This window comes from Heteronotia binoei, chromosome 1 (assembly GCF_032191835.1).
Source record: "Heteronotia binoei isolate CCM8104 ecotype False Entrance Well chromosome 1, APGP_CSIRO_Hbin_v1, whole genome shotgun sequence".
Lineage (NCBI taxonomy): Eukaryota > Metazoa > Chordata > Lepidosauria > Squamata > Gekkonidae > Heteronotia > Heteronotia binoei.
This window is the reverse complement of record NC_083223.1, coordinates 251232301-251253906: the sequence shown is the minus strand read 5'-3', so window position 1 is coordinate 251253906 and position 21606 is coordinate 251232301. Positions and strand designations below refer to the sequence as shown.

Genomic DNA, 21606 nt, shown 5'->3' with positions numbered 1-21606 from the left:
AGACGCCCCGAATATTTGTTTACTTCATTTATCATCCACCTTTCTCATTGTAACCCAAGCATATTACAAAAATAAATACCAGTGCAGTAAGTGTGGCTAGCTAACCACACGGAACTCTGTACATGTTCAAAGGTACTCTCTGTTGGTTTTTATCCTACCATTTTTTCAAGTTGGCATACACAGTTCTGTAGATGTCAGAGTGAAAGCGACTGGCCCAAGATCACCCATTGCTGAGTAGAAATTTCAATCTGGTCTCCCTGTCTATAGTCCGATGTTTTTTAACCCCTATACCGGGGGTGGTCAAATTGCAGCTTGGGAGCTACGTGTAGCTCTTTTACACATACTGCATTGCTCTCAAAGACCCCACCACCCCATCTTGGAGAAGGCATTTCTCTCTTTAAAACACTTCTCCAAGCCAAGTCAGCCAGCAGCTTGAAAAATGCATTTAAAGTTGCTCTATTTCCACCCCTCCCTCCTTCCTCCCCCATCTATTTGCCTGCCTGCCTGCCTGGCTTTCTTCCTTGTGGCTCTCAAACATCTGACTTTCATTCTATGTGGCTCTTACATTAAGCAAGTTTGTCCACCCCGCCCTATATCATACTGACCCCTCACCTTACTGCACATGCTTCAGTAGAGAGACCTGGCCTTGAAAATTGGCTCTGGCCAACCTGAAGTGATCTCTGGGATTGAAATGACAGTTTCTAGGGCGACCTCACCTGGCATCAAAGAGGCACACAGCTTGAGGGGTGTAGCCTATTTATATGGGAATTCTCCCTCCTGCATAAATGCCCCTGCAGATCTGAAATCAGCAGAGAGGTCTGTGGCCCCTAGCACCTTTCGTTCTCAAAAACCCAAGCACTGCTCATTTTCCTGCCACCTCCCGCCCCAAGTTCCTCTGCAGCCAGCACAGAGAGGCACTGTGTTTTGTTTGTCTGCTCATGGAGATGCCCCCTCCTGATGACAGCCAGGTCAGCAGGGTCACAGAGGAGATTGCATTAGGAATCCAAACAGAAGCACCTCCAGGGATCTCCTGCCCTGACCTCATACAGGCTCCATGGCCCTTGGAGAGGGATGGTGGGAGTTTCTCAATCTGTCAAGATGGGAAAAGGATATACATACAGTGTGTGGAGTAAATATTGCGGGGGGGGGGGGGGAACTGTGAGGCAGTGGATTTGGAGCCCCATGAAGGGGAGAGCAAGAGACGCATCTGTCCTACAGCTGGGCCCTCTCAACCCTCCAGAAAACTATCTGTGCAATCGCTGTTTAGTTTGAGGTTGCTTGTAGAAGAAGAAGATATTGGATTCATATCCGGCCCTATACTCTGAATCTTAAGAGTCTCAAAGCTGTCACAATCTCCTTTACCTTCCCCCGCCGCAACAAACACCGTGTGAGGTAGGTGGGGCTGAGAGTGCTCTCATAGAAGCTGCCCTTTTCAAGGACAACTGTTGCAAGAGCTATGGCTGACTGAAGGTCATCCCAGCAGCTGCAAGTAAAGGAGTGGGAAATCAAACCCGGTTCTCCCAGATAAGAGTCCGCGCACTTAACCACTACACCAAACTGGATTATGCACTGTGTTCATTATGTGGGAGAGGCAGGCTCCCCACATCAGATACCACAATGTTTAGGGGCAGCCCCACAGATTGGAAGGTACAGGGATTTGCACAATAGTCGAGGTATTTAGGGACATTACTTGGGCATGGCATTGCCAAATACGGGACTGCACCAAGAACAGCTGCTGAAATCTCAGAAGCCAGAACGGAAGAGGGGGACAAAAAAGATTTATGGGCATCATGCTTGGCACAGCCCCTTGCCCTTCCTCAAGTGCAACAAAAGCAAAATTCATCAGGCAATGAATTTATTTTGCCTTTTGTTTTTTGTTTTTAGTTATCTGAAATGAATGTGCACATTTGCTCAATTTCGAATGCATTCAGGTAGCAGAATACAATTTTATCTTGAAACAGAAATTGGACTCTCCCTTTCTGTTTGTTAGGGGGCATATTTAAAAAAAAAAATTAGGTCACAGAAATTCCAGTCCTGCAGACCTTGCAAAGCAACCAAGAACACCTCTTCAGTTATTCCAGACATACTGCCAAATTTACCCTCAGGTGGGCAGACTGGTAACTTTAAGATTACTTTGCCTATTCACTATTAGGGAGGCAAGGTTAGACCTAGGGGGAAGACTGTGTTTATTCCTTATTTTCTTTTCTTTCTTTTGCTTTGTAGTTAGCAACATTTTGCTCACTTCCTTTCCATATTCATCACCTTCCATTTTAAATATGGTTTTTCTTTTTATGAATTTGGTGTTATGATGGTAACTTTGCACCCACGGAAAAAAACTTCTTTTTGACTCCTCAAGGAAGGTCACTAAGAAAATCCAGGCTTCTTAATATGTAGAAGAGTCTTTCAAGAGGCAGAAAAGATTGTTTAGTTTCCAGGGGACTGAAACCAGTATATTTTCACAACTCACCAGCAGCACACAGTGAAAAGATTTTATTTGGGAGTAGGCAGGAAAAAGCTGGAATGGAACTCATTTTGGTCTAGTGATTTGGGCCAACCCGGTAGGTTCCTAGATGGGGCTGTTGTGCTACAGAGTTATGTGAATTTGCTTGATCTTTTTTGAATGGCATTTAAGATAGAGTCCATTCTTGTATCGATTGGCAGTGCATTAATTCCCCAAAAGAATCTGACATTATGGGTGATAACAGATGGGCAGTTTGGGGCAGACGGGTGTCCCGAATTGGGCCGGCTCAAAAAGAGCCATCTCGAAGCCTCCACACGCTCCCCAGCGAAGCACCTGCATTCTGTCTGCCAGGCAGCCAGGTGTCTCCAGACGTGGAAGCGCCTCAGAAGCTGGACTGCTCTTTCTTCCCCCACAAGTTAAGTGCTCAAGAGCTCATGTGCTCAAGCTCTCCATACAGTTTTTAAGGGGGGGGGGAGGCGGAAGTGGCTTGGGGCAGCTTGGTGCTTTCACACAGTCAAGTCACCTTGCATCCACCCTACCTCTTCCAGACGCCATTGGGGCAGCTGGCTGTCAGCTCAGAAATTTGCTACCACTTTGAAAGTGGTAGCTTTTTGAGCTGGCCTGCAGAGGCCAGAAGATGGGGTGAGTTCAGGATGAGGACGGGCAGCAGATGTTTGTGTGTGGAAGGATTTTTTGGGTCGGTTTCAGAGTCGTCTCTGAGTCGGCCCAAAGTGCCGTTCTATAATCACCCGATGTGGCCCATGCTAAATCTAGTGAAGAGAATGAGAAGGCAGGTCCTAGGATGAATAATTTTTCAAAATATGGTGGAAGGAGGAAAAAAGAATCTCTTGCCATAATCTGGCTAAGAATATGCATGTGCGAGCACCCTTAAGTGGGACACTGCATGGTATTGGCTGGAGTTGGAATCGCAGACAAACGGGATTCAGGTGCTCATTGGAGGGAAACTGCAGTCTAACAGGTCCTGGATTGTTTGGCCTGAGATGCACATTCCAACACGCTTTTGAATAAACATCTTCCCCCATATTTTCACGCAACTATGCACACATTTTGACATCTCATTTATGCAAAACTAGAGCTGAATCGTGGCCGCTGACGTCTGCAGCGCATTTGCAAACACAGTTCTGAAGGTGACAGCAGACAGAACGCCGTGGTGCTGAGCAGTTTGCATTGTTTAAAGCTGAGAGATTTCAGTTTAGTTTTGCAAAAAAAAACCCAAAAAAACCAAAAAAGTGTGTACAGGCAAAGCAGATGTTAACGACATATATTATCACTTGTGCCAGTTTTCCTCCAAAAGTCTAAGATTCTGAATTTAATCTATGAGTTTACACACAGAGAACCTAAATATGTAACTAGAATCCACTTGTAATCTTATGAACAAATGAAACAGTCTTTTACTGAGATGGGTCAGTGGACATCTGGTCCAGTGGTATCCACACAGGCATCAGCTCTCAATGGTCTCAGGATGAGGAGGATGTGTGGTTGTCAACCTTCAGGTTTCCTGTTTTTACAACTGATCTCCAGGCTACAGAGATCCATTCCCCTGGAGAAAATGGCTGCTTAGGAGGGTGGACTCTTATGGTACAGTACCACGCTGAGGCCCTTCCCCAAACCCTGCCTTCTCCAGGCTCCACCCACCAAATCTCCAGGTATGTCTCAACCAAGAGCTGGCAACCCTAGTTACCCATCTTGCTTTTCAGAAACCTTTTAAGAGGTGATCCTTGGAAGGGGGCTCATCTTGAGACCTCAGAAAGTAAAGCAAACCCTCTCATATCACTCCACCCACTGACATGGCAAACACTGCCGGAACTATATTGAAATATTAAACTAGATTCAGGTTAGTAGCCATGTTGGTCTGAAGCAGCGGGACAAAGTTTGAGTCCATTGACACCTATAAGACAGCAACGTTTAATTCTGGGTAGAATAAATTTTTGTTGGTCTTATGGGTGCTCCAGGACTAAAAAATAGAGAGCTGAACCTAATTACTTTATAGAAAAGCCCCATGGCAGAGTGGTAAAGCTGCAGTACTGCAGTCTGAGCTCTCTGCTCAGGACCTGAGTTCAATCCCAGCAGAAGCTGCGTTCAGGTAGCCGGCTCAAGGTTGACTCAGCCTTCTATCCTTCTGAGGTTAGTAAAATGAGTACCCAGCTTGCTGGGGGGGAAGTGCAGATGACTGGGAAAGGCAATGGCAAATCACCCCATAAAAAGTCTGCCGTGAAGACATCATGTTAAAGGAGCTCCGTGGCGCAGAGTGGTAAAGCTGCAGTACTGCAGTCTGAGCTTTCTGCTCACGACCTGAGTTTGATCCTGGCAGAAGCTGGGTTCAGGTAGCCGCCTCAAGGTTGACTCAGCCTTCCATCCTTCTGAGGTCGGTAAAATGAGTACCCAGCTTTCTGGGGGGAAAGTGTAGCTGACTGGGGAAGGCAATGGCAAACCACCCCATAAAAAAGTCTGCCGTGAAAACGTCGTGATGCGACGTCACCCCAGAGTTGGAAACGACTGGTGCTTGCACAAGAGGACTACCTTTACCTTTTAAATTACTTTAGCCCCTGTGGTGCTATTTATGTGGGGGGGGGGTGCTCATACATATACACGCTGATGTGTGTTGATTTGGTTTCAAGCCACCAAGTAGCTTTATGTATGGACCTCCCAATGCTCCCCCCACCCCCTCACACACACACCCATCCTTCCAGAAAGGCATCTCTCAGTGTTAAAACATTAATGCTCAGCCTCCGGCCCTCTTGCAGTGAGAGTGAAGTAGGGAGGTCACAGAACTGCCTCTGGCAAGGCTGCAATTGCCCCCCCCCCAAGTGGAGAGGGGAAATTTAAAAAAATGGCAGGATGATCTGAGTCCTTACCCGAGGGAAACGTGCATTCTCAACCAAGGCATAGGCCAAGTATCAGATGCCTTTGGAATACACACAAGCCTCACCAAACTTATACTGAGGCAACACAAGTTCCTACCCCAGATGAACCAGGAAGCTTGTGAGGAAGAGGAAAAAAGCCAGAGTCCAGGTAAGTACAGTACACCCCTTCCTAAGCTGGTTCTGAAGAGCAAAATTCACACTTTCATCTCTAGGAATCCAATGAGAATCTGTGGAATTTTTAAAAAATGGCTCCAAATAATTTAGTGGAGACAGGAAAAAGTATACTAGCAAATTTCTCTCTCCCCTATGGCATGACAGGGCTGGATTAGACCCTCAGGTCAATACTAACTTCCTGAATGGTGCCATCCGAATCCCCATTCCCTCTTTTCCCCTCCCCAGTAGCCAACTTTCCCCTTTCAAATGTAGAGGTAATAAGGGAGAAAAGTGAAGAGGGCAGGGGCAGAATCTGGAAAGGGACCACTAAGAGATAAAGAACATAAGAGAAGCCATGTTAGATCAGGCCAATGGCCCATCCAGTCCAACACTCTGTGTCACACAGTGGCAATATATATATATCACACACTGTGGCTAATAGCCACTGATGGACCTCTGCTCCATATTTTTATCTAATCCCCTCTTGAAGATGGCTATGCTTGTGGCCGCCGCCACCACCTCCCATGGCAGTGAATTCCACATGTTAATCACCCTTTGGGTGAAGAAGCACTTCCTTTTATCTGTTTTAACCTGGCTGCTCAGCAATTTAATCGAATGCCCACGAATTCTTGTATTGTGAGAAAGGGAGAAAAGTACTTCTTTCTCTACTTTCTCCATCCCATGCATTATCTTGTAAACCTCTAACATGTCACCCCCGCAGTCGACGTTTCTCCAAGCTAAAGAGCCCCAAGCGTTTCAACCTTTCTTCATAGGGAAAGTGTTCCAGCCCTTTAATCATTCTAGTTGCCCCTTTCTGGATTTTCTCCAATGCTATAATATCCTTTTTGAGGTGCGGCGACCAGAACTGCACACAGTACTCCAAATGAGACCACACCATCGATTTATACAGGGGTATTATGATACTGGCTGATTTTTCAATTCCCTTCCTAATAATTCCCAGCATGGCATTGGCCTTTTTTATTGCAATCGCACACTGTCTTGACATTTTCAGTGAGTTATCTACCACAACCCCAAGATCAATCTCTTGGTCAGTCCTTGCCAGTTCACACCCCATCAACTTGTATTTGTAGCTGGGCCCTCAGTAACCTCAGAAGACATTGACCTCAGAAGAACCAAGTTGGATCAGACCAATTTTTCATCTAGTGCAACATCCTATTTCCCCTCACAGGTCCATCAAATGTAGGGTTGCCAACTTCAAGGTGGTGGTTTGAGATGTCTTGAAATTACAGCTGGTAAAAGATCAGCTCCCCTGGAGAAGTTAGCTTCTTTAGAAATTGATCTCAACAGCATTATGCCCTGCTGAAGTCCCTTCCCTCCCCAAACCTCCCTTGTTGCTAACCTAGCTCTCTCTCTCGGCTTGGCTTCGCGAACGAAGATTTAAGAAGGGTGTAATAGTCCACGTTTGCTGCAGGCTCGCTGGTGGCTGACAAGACCAATGTGGGACAGGCAGGTCCGGCCACAGCGGCTGCAGGGAAAAGTCTGATTTAGGGTTGGTCCTGTAGCAGTGCGATTCTTCCTCAATCTCCTTTTGTCCTCAAGACCAGCTATGCGTGTGTTCTCAAAGGAAGAGACAGCCTGGTGGATGATGTGCCTCCATGCTTTGCGATCTGAGGCTAGGTCAGACCACTGGTGATGGTTGATGTGACAGGTGCTAAGGGATTTCTTCAAGGAGTCCTTGTACCTCTTCGTGGGCAACTAGAGCAGAGCGTCGTTCAGGGCGACCACTGCCTACTGTGTCAAGCATGGTTCTGATGTTCCAACACGCAAGCTTTAGTCTTTGCACACTTTGTGAGGCAGGTGCATGCCTTTTCTTTGTTGTTATTTTTCGACCGCAAGTAAGGATGCCCGTTGACCGCGGCTAGCCAACTGGGGTGGGGGAGACGAGCTTTGTTTAGGCCACCTTTTCTAGGCCCCTCTCCGTGTGGAGCAAGCAGTGCTGTCCCTAGATAAGGCTGCTTGGTCATTCAGGGTGCTGCCGAAAGATGCTTTCGTCTCCGGGTTAGCATCAGGCGACCAATATCCTGAACCGCCTACATGCAGGATCGGGACTGCGGCTTCCAGTGGCACCTTCCACCTGCCGTTTCGCCCCTTGCCTATCGCTGCAGGACTTGATGCGTTGTGGGTTGTGTGTGTGGATATGCCCTTCAGGCCTGCGCAGAGGAATTTTTTAGGTGAAGCGCAGTGTGCGCGGTACTGGCTCCACCCTTTCACCTGGGGGTCATCTGCCATGGCCCAGTAAGCCGGGACGCCGGCAGTGAGTCCTCCAGGTGGTAGGTGTTACATTAACGAGCTCTATCTGCCCGGGTTTGATGTTAGAGTTTTCCTTCTCTTAGGCTGACGAGGTTGGTGGGCCCAGCCTGCCCATCCGGTTATACCGCCGGACAATTCGGTCGCACCATGACGTAGCAAACTCTGTGAAAACGGGGGGGACCAGCGAGAAGGTGTTGCTACGGATGCAGTAATGCAGGAGAGGCCATTGCAGTGACCATCTGCCAGGCATAGCCAGACAATGACCACGCGGCGTTCACTACACCGGGAGAGGAGAGGCTATGTATTGCGCATGCACTTTCCCTGGGGGGGTAGGATTCCCAGAGGGAGCCCACCCCCCACCCCCCTTAACCTAGCTACTAGTAGAACAAAATTCGAGTCCAGTGCCACCTTTAAGACCAACAAAGTGTTATTTACAGTATAAGCTTACACACAAAAGTTTATACCTTGAATACGTTTCTATTGGTCTTTAATTTTTGTATTTGTGTGTGTGTGTGTCTGCACATGGAAGTCTCGGCAGCCTCTGGTGACTGACCCATACTGGGGGCCTGGAGGATATTCAGAGAAGTGGCTGAATAAAGCCTACTCCTGCCTCCAGACTGCTGGTATTCCAAGGAGGTCTCCCTTCCTTGAAATGTAAGATTAAACTAGTATAATGGAAAGCTTAGCTCAAATTGTCCTGTCTCTTCCCTCTAGAATCTTACACATCAGGTGTGGGGGACAGCTTGGTGGTGTAGTGGTTTGAGTGTTAGATTAAGATTGGGGAGACCCAGGTTCGAGTCTCCAATACGCCATGGAAGCTGGTTGGGTGACTTGGGGCCAGTTCTGCACTCTCAACCCCATCTACCTCACAGGGGCGCTGCAAGGATAAAGTGGACTAGATGAGAATGGTGCAAACTGCTTTGGGTCCCCATTGGGATTAAAGGCAGGATCTAAAATAAATATAGTAAATAATCCCTTTTGAGGGTGTAGAGAATTGTTCTGCATCTGAAAAATATCTCATAAGCATCTAACCGCACTCTTGCAGGATCCAGATTATAGCCCCTCATCCGGGGAGGGGGGGGGGGTGGAGGCATTGAAAAGCTTTCTCTTTCACTGTGTGCTTCTGATACCACCATGATTCTCTCTTCTCTTAACAAAGGGAGATGCTGGTAAGTGAGAAAGGCATTGAAAGTTTGATGCAAAGGGAAAGCAGGGTTTGCTGTTACATTTTTTTTTAAGCCTGCATTATGATTTACCTTTTCTCAGCCCTGCTTATTTAGTCAGAGGTTCCAAATCAAGAAAAATTTTTCTTAACTAGGTTGGTGTAGAACAGGGGTCCTCAATATGGTGCCCACGAGCACCCTGGGGCCCACCAATACCTTTCCTGGCACTCATCAAGTGTTTTTAGAAAGTGGGTGGGAGTAGATGGGGCACTTGCCAAGCAGGGCTTCTAACCGGCCACTAGAGATCTGATTGGCTAGGCAGATTTTTAAAAAAATTCAATGGCAACTGTCACCACAGCATTGGTTTTATTCCCTCTCCCTCCTCTCTCCCAGTACTTATTTAAAGTAACATCCCTTCTTCCCTGCATTTGGGCTTTGTGTGTGAAAGGCTCTGCCTGGCTCTGCAGCCATTTTGTGGTTGGCGCCACCTCCTCTGGCAACCATTTTGCACTGTGCCCATTAACATGAGTCAGAATTACAAAAGTGCCAATAGGCTCAAAAAGGTGGGAACCCCTCATGTGGAAAGATGCCTGTTTTGATTGCCGTGGAACCCTTGGTCATGGTAACCATCTGTCCCCACACGTTCCCCAGAGGGTACTAAGATCGAGAGCTCAAGATCTTTTAGTGATCCCCGGGCCGAAAGAGGCCAGACTGACGGCTACCAGGGATCGCGCCTTCTCAGTAGCAGCCCCATACTGGTGGAACCAGCTGCCAGAATGTCAAGTCTGCTTTAACTCTGATCAAGTCTGTAGTTCATCTTTGGTTCAGGGGAAAGCATTCTGGGTAAAAGCCACACTGTATACCAATGCTGCTAGCTCGAGCTCTCCTTTCCCCCCTCCTTTCCTTTGTTATGTAGTTTTGCTTTGAAATGGGAATATGTGAAAGAGATTATGGTGCCTTCTCAGGCTGGGCACCGTGGGAGGATCTGCCCAAGGCCACAACTGGCCTGAGAACTAATTTGTAACATCAATGTGTGAATGTGCCCTGCATAGTACCCCCTCCCTAAAGAATCCCTTTGAAGTATACCTTATATGATTATACTTTGCTGTATGTTCCTCAGTCTTTCAATCTCCTGGCAGTCGAGAACAATGATATCAATAAACTAGAAACTTTGTATCAATAAGGCCTCGTTATTGAATCAGCCGACTTGACACAGAAGAGGTTAGAGCTTTGCAGGACCTTGCCCAGTTCCACAAAACCTGTAAGACCACACTCTTCCAGCTTGCTTTCAGATGATTTTGAGACTTATAACAGCAGGAGGAATCCAGGAAATACTGACGTCATTGAAATTGAATAACACCAAAATGTTATTAACACCAACTGTTTTAAATTGTTTAAAATTTTAATTGATTTATTATGATGATGCACTAATGTCATCTTATTCTTATGACTATTGTTGTAAGCCACCCTGAGCCTGCCTTGGTGGGGAGGGCGGGTATAAATTTAATAAACTTAAACTTCACCTTTCGAGATGTCCCAGAGGAAGGAGGACGTTTTCTTGTGATTGAACTGTGGCATAACTCTGATGACCCTGAGCTCCACAGAACTATGAGGTGGGATGCTGAAGAAATTTTATAGAGTGGGGTGGGCTGTTTCAGATCCTATCAGAATTGCTCAGTGGATCTCTTTGCTGGCAAGCAAAGGGTGGGGAGGGACTATAATGCAGTTGGTGGGGAAAATACCCCTGTGCAGTTGTCCTGATGGCCGAGGTTGGATCTAATTAGTGGTTTTCTTATTGTGCCAAGTGCACCTAGAGTTCTTTCCTGTAGTGCTTTTGATGGCCCTTCAGAAGCTTCCTGATACATTAAGGCGGAGGTTGGGAATGGCTAATGAGGAGTCGGTTTGGTGCTTCTCCCAGTGCTTGGAGAGGGGGGGGGGGTTGACTCCTTCTGTGACTTGCGCCTGGAGCACCTTCCCCCCCCCCGCCCCGTAGAGAGTGGCACATGCTGCTCTTGCGCCTAGAGATTGCCACATCTTTTCTTGGCGTGCCTACACTGCACCCATTAAAGGCAATAAACTACTGCAGGGAGACAGAGATTCATTTTTCTTTAATAGGAAGATACATTCCTGTTGAATCCTAGATTGGTCAGGCAGCTGTTAAACACACAAGGCCAAACCCAATTGCAGAGCAGGTGTTAACAGTGCAAACTGAAGCAGGAGTTCACCCTTCTAAGTCCATTGGTTTAAATGGATATATTTTATTTATTTACTTCATTTATACTCTGTCTTTCCCTCTAATGGGGACCCAAAGTAGCTGACATTCTTCTCCTCTATGCAGTTTTATTTTCGCAACAACTTTGTGAGGGGCTGAGAGTGTGTGACTGGCCCAAGGTTTTGAACCCAGCTCTCCCAGATCTAGTCAAATGTTGAGTAACTCCGTTTAGGAACCCTGGGAATAACAGACAGGCAGGGGGTGGCTGTAAAGGAGAAGATTATATTGGATTTATACTCCGCCCTATACTCTGAATCGCAGAGTGGCTTACAATCTCCTTTACCTCCCCGCCCCCCACCCCGCACAACAAACACCCTGTGAGGTGGGTGGGGCTGAGAGAGTTCTCCCAGAAGCTGCCCTTTCAAGGACAACTACAAGAGCTATGGCTGACCCAAGGCCATTCCAGCAGCTGCAAGTGGAGCAGCAGGGAATCAAACCCGGTTCTCCCAGATAGGATTCCGCACACTTAACCACTACACCAAACTGGTTCTCATGTAGTCAGGGCAGGGTGGGGAGGTAAAGTTGAGGAGAGTAGAGGACCCCACTCAGGTCACAATGCTGGTGCGGTGTAGTGGTTAAAATGTGGAACTAGGACCTGGGAGATTCAGCTAGAAATCTCCTCTCTGCCATGAAAGCTTGCTGGGCGACCTGGGGCCAGTGTTCCCTCTAAGCTAAGTTAGTGTGAGTTAGCTCAGCTTTTTCAGCTCTAGCTCACACATTTTTGTCTTAGCTCAGGAAAAATGGCTGCAGAGCAAATGCAGCTCACAACTTTAATGCCATTAGCTCACAAAGTAGAATTTCTGCTCACAAGGCTCCACAGCTTAGCGGGAATATTGCCTGGGTCCAATCCCTCTCTTTCTCTCTCAGCCTAACAACCTCACAGGGTTGTTGTTGCAAAATAAAACAGAGAGAAGAACAATGTCCTTAAGCCACATTGGGTAGAAATGCGGGGTATAGATTAATATCTAAACAAATCTTTCGGAGGGGGGAAGGTGAATATCTTGGTCCTGCCTTGCCTAGCAGACAGAATCTTTTGTTTGCGCCAATTCAAGCAAGATGTTGGTGCAATATGCAGGCTGAGCCCTCGTGTATGTTTGAATTCAACAAGGCTGAGTGTCTCAGGAGTCTGTACACACAGGCTCCGGCCGCAAAAGATAGCGTCATTAAAATTGCTGTATAAATGATGCATAATTACAGAACATGTGAGGTCTGTAAAAAGCTATTTAAATTTTATTTAAGTTATTAGAAGCGGCTGTAATGGTGGCCATAGATTTCCTCAACCTCCATTATGCCCATGGGGAGGGGGAATTGAAGGTGCTTGGGGGGGGAGGCTCTTGCCCTGGACTGCCCCCCTCCAATTCCATTACAAATTAAATGCCCCCCCACTTCAGTGCATTTTTTGTAAGCCTACAATGCCTCCCACCCACACACTATGTGTGCGTTGTAGCCAATTGTTAAACACTTATTTATTAATGCATAATTAATTACCCACGAATAAATTATTCAGCATAGCCCTTTGTCCTTTTTCTTTCCCCCGGTAGCATTTGTGTGAGGGAAATGCAGATGGAGCAAAGCTCGTCAGGCTGGCCTCCCAGAAAGGGACAAGGTCACATCAGCAGTAGCCGAGGGAGAAGACCTGGGTGTTCACCTTGAGTCATGTGAATGCAGCTTTGAAGCTAACCTGGACGAGCTCTAGTTATGTGTTAATTCTCTTCATATCTAGGCTGGTAACTGGGGAAGAGGGAAGGTAAGGAGGCCTTTGAGAAACCACTGCTGATGAGCAAAATGTTGCTAATTTAAAAACACACAAAGTTGTTGGATACCGAGCTGAACCATTGGTCTATGAAGCTGAGGGTGCAACGGGACCTTATGACTGAAAAACATGTGCTTCCTGTTCATGGTTGTGACAGCGATTTTTTTTAGCAGGAATGCACAGGAATGCATTTCTGGCTGGCTTGGTGGTAGGGGTGTGGCCTAATATGCAAATGAGTTCCTGCTAGGTCTTTTCTACAAAAAGCCCTGAGTGGAATAATGGTGATATCAGGGGAGGTGGCCTAAAATGCAAATGAGTTCCTGCTAGGTCTTTTCTACCAAAAAAAGCCCTTGGTATAGTGGTTAGGGTACAATCTGGAAAACCCAAGTTCCAGCCCTCCGCTGTGCCTTGGAGGCTTGCTGGGAAACCTTGGGCTAACCACTCTTGCAGCCTCATAGTGTTGGGATAATATGAAGGAGAGTAAACCAATGTATGCCATCCCAGGCTCCTTGGAAGAAAGGGAGGATAAAATTGCACTCAATGAACAAACGACCTGTCTCCTATAACCTGCGTGGTGTAGTGGTTAAAGTGTCAGAGTAGGATTTGGGAGACCCAGGTTTGTATCCCTACTTGTGCCATGGAAGCTTGCTGAGTGGCCTGGGGCCAGTCGCACACTCTCAGCCTAATCGACCTCCCAAGGTTGTTGTGAGGATAAAATAGAGAACTATATAAGCCGCATTGAATCCCCACTAGGGAGAAAGCCAGGGTATTTAAAAAGTGAATAAATAAATAAACAGGTTCATCTGACAAGGGAAAATAATATAGTTTTTTGTCCTTTCCAGAGGTAGGACTGGAACTCGGGACATCTGGCTTGGTTATCACATACAGAATGTACCAACGCTACATTCTGTTTCTCAAAGCCCAGCTGCACAAGCTTTGGCAGTTTCCGAGGCATGGTATAGCCTGATCTTGTCAGATCTGGGAAGCTCAGCAGAGTCAGTACTTGGGATGGGAAACCACCAAGGAAGGTTTTTCAGAGAAAGGCAACAGCAAATCACTTCTGCTTCTCACTTGCCTTGAAAGACCCATAAGTTGGTCGTAACTTGACAGCACGTACATACATAACGTAGTGGGACAAAGGCCCAAGATGCTGAGACCTGCCAAGAGATCATGCTGCCAAGCTAGTCAGAGCCAAAAAATATTGGAGGGGAGAGAACAGCTCTTGAGGAACTAAAGCTGATTTGGCTTGGAGTCAGGGAAAGTGGGTGGGGGAAGCTGCCGTCAGCAAAGGAGGTTCTTGTCTGAAAGGTCATGTCTCATCCCCTCCTTTAATCCGCTTAGCAAGAGGGGAGCCGAGAGCAGGGCTCTGTTTACCGGCCTGCTTAAGACCGCCTGGCGCTTATCGCCTGTGCCATCCATGCGCCAATCAATATTTTTCATAATTCAATTTTCTCTCCCCTGCTTAACGGCTTCAGCTTTCGAAGGGAGAGCAGGCCCACCCTGCCACCCTTCTCATTAAGAAAAGCTGCGCTGGATCAGAGAAAAGAGTCACCTAATCCAGTCTCCTGTTTCCAACAGGGGCACAAACAGGCCCCACCCCATTATCTGTCCCTCACATCTGGTATTCACAGGTAGGTTGCCTCTGAACATGGTGGATCCATTTAGCTATTATGGCTAATAGCCTTTGATAGTACTCTGCTCCTTCATGAATGTATCTTTTTTTAAAAGCTGTCTAAAGTTAGGATCAAAAGGGCACAGCCCTACAAATGTGACAGCTTTAGAACAGGACAGCCAGTATGGCATAAGGCTATTGTTGTGAGAAAATTGGGGGGGGGGGATACTGTAAGCCACTTTGAGCCCCAACTGGGGAGAAAAGCAGGATATAAATCAATATAGGCAATGCATATAAATCAATAAATGCAAATGCATGATGGTGAAAATCAAATGTGCCTCTGGGCATGAGCAAAGAGTGTCCTTTCCTCAGCCAGCCCCTGACTTAATGTACAGAGGTTTTCTAGAACGCAGAGGTTTTCTGTCCCAGAAGCACAAATGAGACCATCTCATAAAGGGGAAGCAGGAAAAAGATACTGGATTTATATTCCGCCCTCCACACTGAATCTCAGAGTGGCTCACAATCTCCTTTACCTTCCCCCTCCCCCACAACAGACACCCTGTGAAGTAGGTGGGGCTGAGAGAGCTCTCCCAGAAGCTGCCCTTTCAAGCACAACTCTGCGAGAGCTATGGCTGACCCAAGGCCATTCCAGCAGCTGCAAGTGGAGGAGTGGGGAATCAAACCTGGTTCTCCCAGATAAGAGTCCACACACTTAACCACTACACCAAACTGGCTCGTAGTCCATCTCAGTCACCTTGCAGCATGGACAAGAAGCCCAAACAAGGAGCAGCCAGAGCAGGATACATCTGGGGCAGGCTAAATGCCTTGCTACTAATTCCAGGCCACAATGACAAGAGCCTTGACAAGAGTAATATGGAATGATAAACAGAATCTGTCACCAAGGGGTGGGAAGAGAGGGGGAAATCAATGTAAGTTTTATTATATTTTATCCCTTTTCACTCTGTGTCCACTTTGACAAGAAATGAGAAAAGTGTGCGTGTGCGGGGGGGGGGGGGAGAAATCAAAGGGATATTTATCCAACTAACGGCACCTTCCTCTGACTCCACCTCCTTTCTTCTATATGCACAGAAGCACAGCAACATCACCGCTTGCCATCATTTCATGCCTCTGAGCATGAAAAGAGGCTTTCCTCTGCACATTGCTTATTAAATTTGCAGATGATACTAAATTGGGAGGGGCTGCAAACACAGAAGACGACAGAAACAGGATACAGGATGACCTTGATAGGCTGGAAAACTGGGCTAAAATCAATAAAATGAATTTTAACAGGGATAAATGTAAAGTTCTGCATTTAGGTAGGAAAAATCCAATGCATGGTTATAGGATGGGGGAGACTTGTCTTAGCAGTAGTATGTGCGAAAAGGATCTAGGGGTCATAGTGGATCATGAGTCAACAGTGTGATGCAGTGGCTAAAAAGGCAAATGCAATTTTGGGCTGTATCAACAGAAGTATAGTGTCCAGATCATGTGATGTGATGGTATTGCTTAACTCTGCTCTGGTAAGACCTCACCTGGAGTATTGTGTTCAGTTTTGGGCACCACATTTTAAGAAGGATATAGACAAGCTGGAATGGGTCCAGAGGAGGGCGACAAAGATGGTGAGGGGGTCTGGAGACCAAGTCCTATGAGGAAAGGTTGAAGGAGCAGGGGATGTTTAGCCTGGAGAGGAGGCGGCTGAGAGGTGATATGATCACCGTATTCAAGTACTTGAAGGGCTGTCATCTAGAGGATGGTATGGAATTATTTTCTGTGGCCCCAGAAGGTAGGACCAGAACCAGTGGGTTGAAATTAAATTGAAAGAGTTTCCAGCTCAACATCAGGAAGAACTTCCTGACCGTTAGAGCGATTCCTCAGTGGAACAGGCTTCCTCCTTGGGAGGTGGTGGGCTCTCCTTCCTTGGAGGTTTTTAAACAGAGGCTAGATGGCCATCTGACAGCAATGAAGATCCTGTGAATTTAGGGGGAGGTGTTTGTTAGTTTCCTGCATTGTGCAGGGATTGGACTAGATGACCCTAGAGGTCCCTTCCAACTCTATGATTCTATATGCTCAGAGGCAATTTCTGCTCTTCAGTAACAGTTATATTGATGTGAAAAGCTTTACCAGTTGAATTAGTAGCTGTTACATGGCTTTTAAAGGAAAAGAGCTCCGCCTAGAAAAGATGGCAATAACATAAGCAAAGGGGAGAGGGGAGGCAACTGACATGAAATACAACGTTGTGTGGACCAATCTAATTTAGCTGGTTGAGCACAGATGGTCCCTTCTTTTTGCCTCAATCCACCCCACCCCCGCCCTGGGAACAACAGAATATTTAGGTGATGGAACAGGTGGGCAGACAGGAAATGTCAAATTTATTGTAATCATTATTACATCTTGGAATCCAGTTCTTGAAACAAATATACACACGGTTTGGGCAGGTCTGTGTTGCTTGGCAGAACCCTAATGCTTTCTCTCAGTCATGGAAACTCTGGCCTCAACCCTTTAAAAACGTGGAGGGGAGAAGGATATTCTGAACTAGATTTGAGGAAGACAGTTTCCTAGTCCAGCTGCTCTAAAGTGCAGCTCCTCTGGGTATCTGCTCCACATCACCCCCTTAATATACACATCCCACTTCAGTTGGGGGCAGCCCTTAGAACAAGGCAGAGGACTTCCTGGAGCGATGGTGGAGCGGACAGAAAAGAAAGAGAAGATCCTGCAAAGATAAAAAACACAACAATGAAATGAATGACCAAACCCATACACCTCTAGCTTCTCTCAGAATTCATGCTCTTCCAATCGGACAGAGAATCCCATCAGCCCTCACTTCCAAACTGTCCCTACCATCGCAGACAAAGTCTTCTGAAATGCAGGCAAAGCCCAGAAATCTCAGCTAAGTCAAGCTTAACTAAACATTGTACTCTGTCTACAGGTTCATCCTGTAGCCACTGTGGTTCCTGCCATGCAGAGGTACGCTGGGAATTCCTTGTTGAAACTCGACTTTTCATGCATGAGGGACACCATATGAACATATGAAGCTGCCTTATACTGAATCAGACCCTCAGCCGCCCTGAGACACTTCGGTGAGAAGGGCGGGATATAAGTCCACTAAATAAATAAATAAATAAATAAATTAAAGTCAGTATTGTCTACTCAGACTGGCAGCAGCTCTCCAGGGTCTCAAGCTGAGGTTTTTCACAGCTATTTGCCTGGACCCTTTTTAATTGGAGATGCTGGGGATTGAACCTGGGACCTTCTGCTTACCAAGCAGATGCTCTACCATTGATACACCGTCCCTCCCCAACCTCCCTCACCAATTCATATCAGCTCCAGCATGTGGGGAAAGAGGGGTTTAGTCCATTTCCCATAACCTGAAATGTTTCCAAGCAGGGCGTTTTTTGTAGAAGCCCAGCAGGAACTCATTTGCATATTAGACCCCCCCCTCCCAATGCCAAGCCAGCCAGAACTGTGTTCCTTTGCGCCCCTGCTCAAAAAAAGCCCTGTGTTCCAAGTAAGAGGAACTCCAAGTGCACCGAGGAAACTCACATCAGTACAAATAAGTTTCCTCAATATGGCAAATAGCAACTTCTGAGGGCCTGTTCAGATTCAGGAAGGTGGCAAAGAGAGGAAGGCTTTAATCTCTGGACACCACAATCCTGATGCTTGGCAGGGGAGAAATGACAAAGATCTTGCTGGCAGCAAACTGGCAGTCACTGAATCCTTCCTGGGTTAAGCTGGTCTTCCTCTCCTCACAGGTACTTAAGCCTGGGTGGTCTCAGAGGCACCTGTCAAAGGGCTCTTAGCCTTGTCCATCAGGGCCTGCCCAGAACTGATTCTTCTTGCTTATGCTGCTGAACTGTATTATTTGGGAAATCGTATTTCAGTATTTTTCTATCAGCTGCTTTGGAGAGGACAGCAGCGTGCAAATTCCATAAATAAACAAATGAATAAATTGAGCACTGCACGCTTGAGAAGCTGAGGTTGAACAGAAACTCCCAGCGCTTGTGCCCTTGACAGGACTTGGGGTGGATCCGTAAGCAGTGTAATGTATAGTTAGACACACGCAGTAGTCCCTTCTGCTGACTTCTAGTTCTCTGCACAGATAATAGATCAGCGTTCCAGACTGAACAGAGCCTAGCAACATGGTTGTCATTGAAAACCATTCAGGCGTAGTAGGCCTCTACTGGCAGGAGTTAAACATGATCAAATCTAAAATACCCCCCAGTTATATTCTGGTGTCAGGGAAGCTGACCTTGCCGCTGTGGAGGACTCGCTGGGCATTCTGCATCTTAGCAAACATACATTGTGCTTTTTTATCATCAAGAGCTTAACCTGAACAAGAGCTAAGCCTGCATTCTGAAATTAGGGCAGCTCTGGGGTCTGTCATGTAATGAAGGAACACCTCTAACATGTGTCCTTTGTCATGAAGACCCAAAAGTGCCCTCCCAAAGACATGAGGAATTAAGGGGGGAGGCAGGCAAGGTGGACGATGCAGCTCCTGTGTAGGGTTGATACTTGACCAGGAAAGGAAGAGCCTGGGGTCCTTTGGCCAGTCAGTCAAATAATGTCAAACACAGGCTAATAAGTTAAAACTGCTTAACAAAAGACAGAAAACTGGGCTGATTACAAAACTGCTGCCTTCCAGAGGCCTCTCGGAAGCTTTACTGAGTCACACAGGGATGCCCCTCTTCCTCCTCCTCTCCCTCCCCAAAGCAACTGCAATGAACAGGGAGGTAGCCCTTGATTCCTGGGCACCTGAGCGATCGTACTGACTGCAGGTGCGTTTCTGCTCCCTCCTGAATCCCCTTTTGTGTTCCTTTTCAGACATCCCTGCAGTTAGAGCACATGGCCTTCAAAAGAAGGCAGGCTTTCAGAGAAGAAAAGAGCTTTCAGCAGAGAACTGCAGGGCAGGGAGGTGCCTGTTCCAAAATTAGAGACTCCTGACTCCTGCTGGGCTGAGGTGCAAAGGGCCGTTCCTCCTGCCACTATTATTAGGTTCCTCAGGGCTTTTCTTGAGTGGGAACACACAGGAATTCAGTTTGGCATCAAGGGTGTGACCTAATATGCAAATGAGTTCCTGCTGGGCTTTTTCTACACCCCCCCGTGAAACAATGGTGATGTCAGGGGTGAGGGCTAATATGCAAATGAGTCCCTGTTGGGCTTTTTCTGCAAAAAAAAAAAAAGGCCCTGAGTGTTCTTGTGATGCCACTTTAAAGCATAGCTACCCTTTACCCTGAGCAAACTGAGCACTTCCTAATCACCAAGGACAGTGATGCACAGCAAGGGAGGGCCCATGTGCATCCAGTTGTGTTTATAAATACGCAGTGTGCAAATTACGTTGCTCCAAATAAGAAGAGCAGAGCTTTGAGGTCAAATGCTAGGGGGCATTTTCCTCCTTAGCAGCCCCTGTGACCCTAGCTGCTCTGCCACCACCATCTTTCCCTCCCTCCCCTCTTCCTGCCCACCACAAGACCCCCAAAATGTGACCACGATACCTTCGTTTCAAGCAAACCCTCCAGCATCAGCCTCATAGGTGGACATCAAAGACGCCATCCTCTACCGCCTGCACTTCTTCCTCCTGGATTTCTGCACAGACACCAGAATGTAAATTGAGTAAAATTCAAAGACTTATTTTTTATCAGCAAGGGTTTGTTCGCTGCCGCTCCAAGGACTAAACGAGATCTCATGGGCTTAAGCGACAGGACGGCGGATTTCATTTGAAACATTAGGCGAAGCTTCCTAACAATAAGCACAGTTCAGCAACGATCAAGGTGGGGATTGAATAGGCTCTTGCTTGCTGGAGGTCTTCAGTCAGAGGATGGACGCTCTCCGGTGGAGGATAACTTTGGATTTCCTCCACAAAGCAAAAGGTTGCAGCATATGGCTTGTGAAGACCATCTATATGATTCTATGGATCAGGGCCACAGTGCTGCCGAAGAGAGGTGTTGGATCTTCCCCATCACAGACACACAGTTTCCCCAATTTAAAAAATGGCTTTCACCCTTTCCTTAAGTAGCTTTAAATTCTGGTAGGGAAAAAGACAACCTGACCAGGATAGCCTGATCTCATCAGATCTCCTAAGCAGAGTAGGCCTTGGCTAGTATTTGGAAGGGAGACCTGCAAGGAATATCAGGGTTGTGACATGGAGTCCGGCAATGGCAAACCACCTCTGAACAGCTCTTGCCTTAAAAACCTTTCGGGGTTGCTGTAAGTCAACTGTAACTTGACAGCAAAAAGGGGGGAGGAAGGAAAAGGCTTAAAGTGGAAGGATGGCATTTTCACACAGAGAAACAGGGTGGGCGGGGGGGCTAGCAAACACATTAGCACATACACACAACCCTTCCCCAGCAGCACAGCCATGGCTCAGATAAAGCCTCTGCTTCCCCTCAACCCCAGTTACTTCTCAGGGCTGAATTTCACATTCAAGGTTTCCGTTGTAGAACGCCTCCATCTTGTGGAATTGTTGCAAGTGCAACACATTCCTAATTAAACTGGTATCCTGTCCCACCTTAAAGACTATCACTTCAATATGCCACAAACCTCTTGGTTATTTTCCAGCAACAAACAAACCACAGCTAATATTCTTCATGACTATAGGCTTTTTGCTGTCAGGATTTTAGATTTAAATTCCTTCCCACTGCGCCTGATTGTGGACGTAAACCTAAAAATTGGCACACTCCTTCTCCCAACAAAAGCCAGACCAGAAGAGATAATGCTTTACCAATCCGCTTGCGTCAACTGCCTGGATAGTCCGAACTTCACAGTGTGAGGCAGCCTCAGAACACAAGGGGGAGACAGACACCATCTCACAGTTCATCCACTGCAGTATGTTACAGGCACAGCGGGGGGGGGGGGGGGATTGGTGGGTGGATATGAAAGGGGCTGAGAGTACAGAGATTATGATAACTCCAAATGCATCCTTCAGAAAGCTACAGCCAGTGTGTGATGTAGTGGTTAGTGTGTCTGAACCAGGTGTGGAAAGAGGCAGGTTGAAAATCCCTCATGATAAAAAAAAACCTCATTGGGAAGTTTACTTATTTAG

General features: G+C 46.9%; 2 protein-coding genes across 2 annotated transcripts in view; both read right to left on the bottom strand.

The window, feature by feature from the left end:
• Positions 1-21606, bottom strand: part of PYGM (glycogen phosphorylase, muscle associated) — a 234100-nt gene that overhangs the window by 129198 nt on the left and 83296 nt on the right. The window lies entirely within an intron of this gene.
• The window catches only part of RASGRP2 (RAS guanyl releasing protein 2), a 43730-nt gene continuing 39042 nt past the window's right edge, over positions 16919-21606 (bottom strand). The window contains exons 16-17 of the mRNA XM_060252516.1: positions 20060-20150; positions 16919-17280 (exon numbers count right to left, since the gene is read on the bottom strand). Of these exons, the coding sequence (XP_060108499.1) occupies positions 20092-20150 (59 nt within the window). The 3' untranslated portion in view covers positions 16919-17280; positions 20060-20091. The remainder of the gene's footprint in view (positions 17281-20059; positions 20151-21606) is intronic.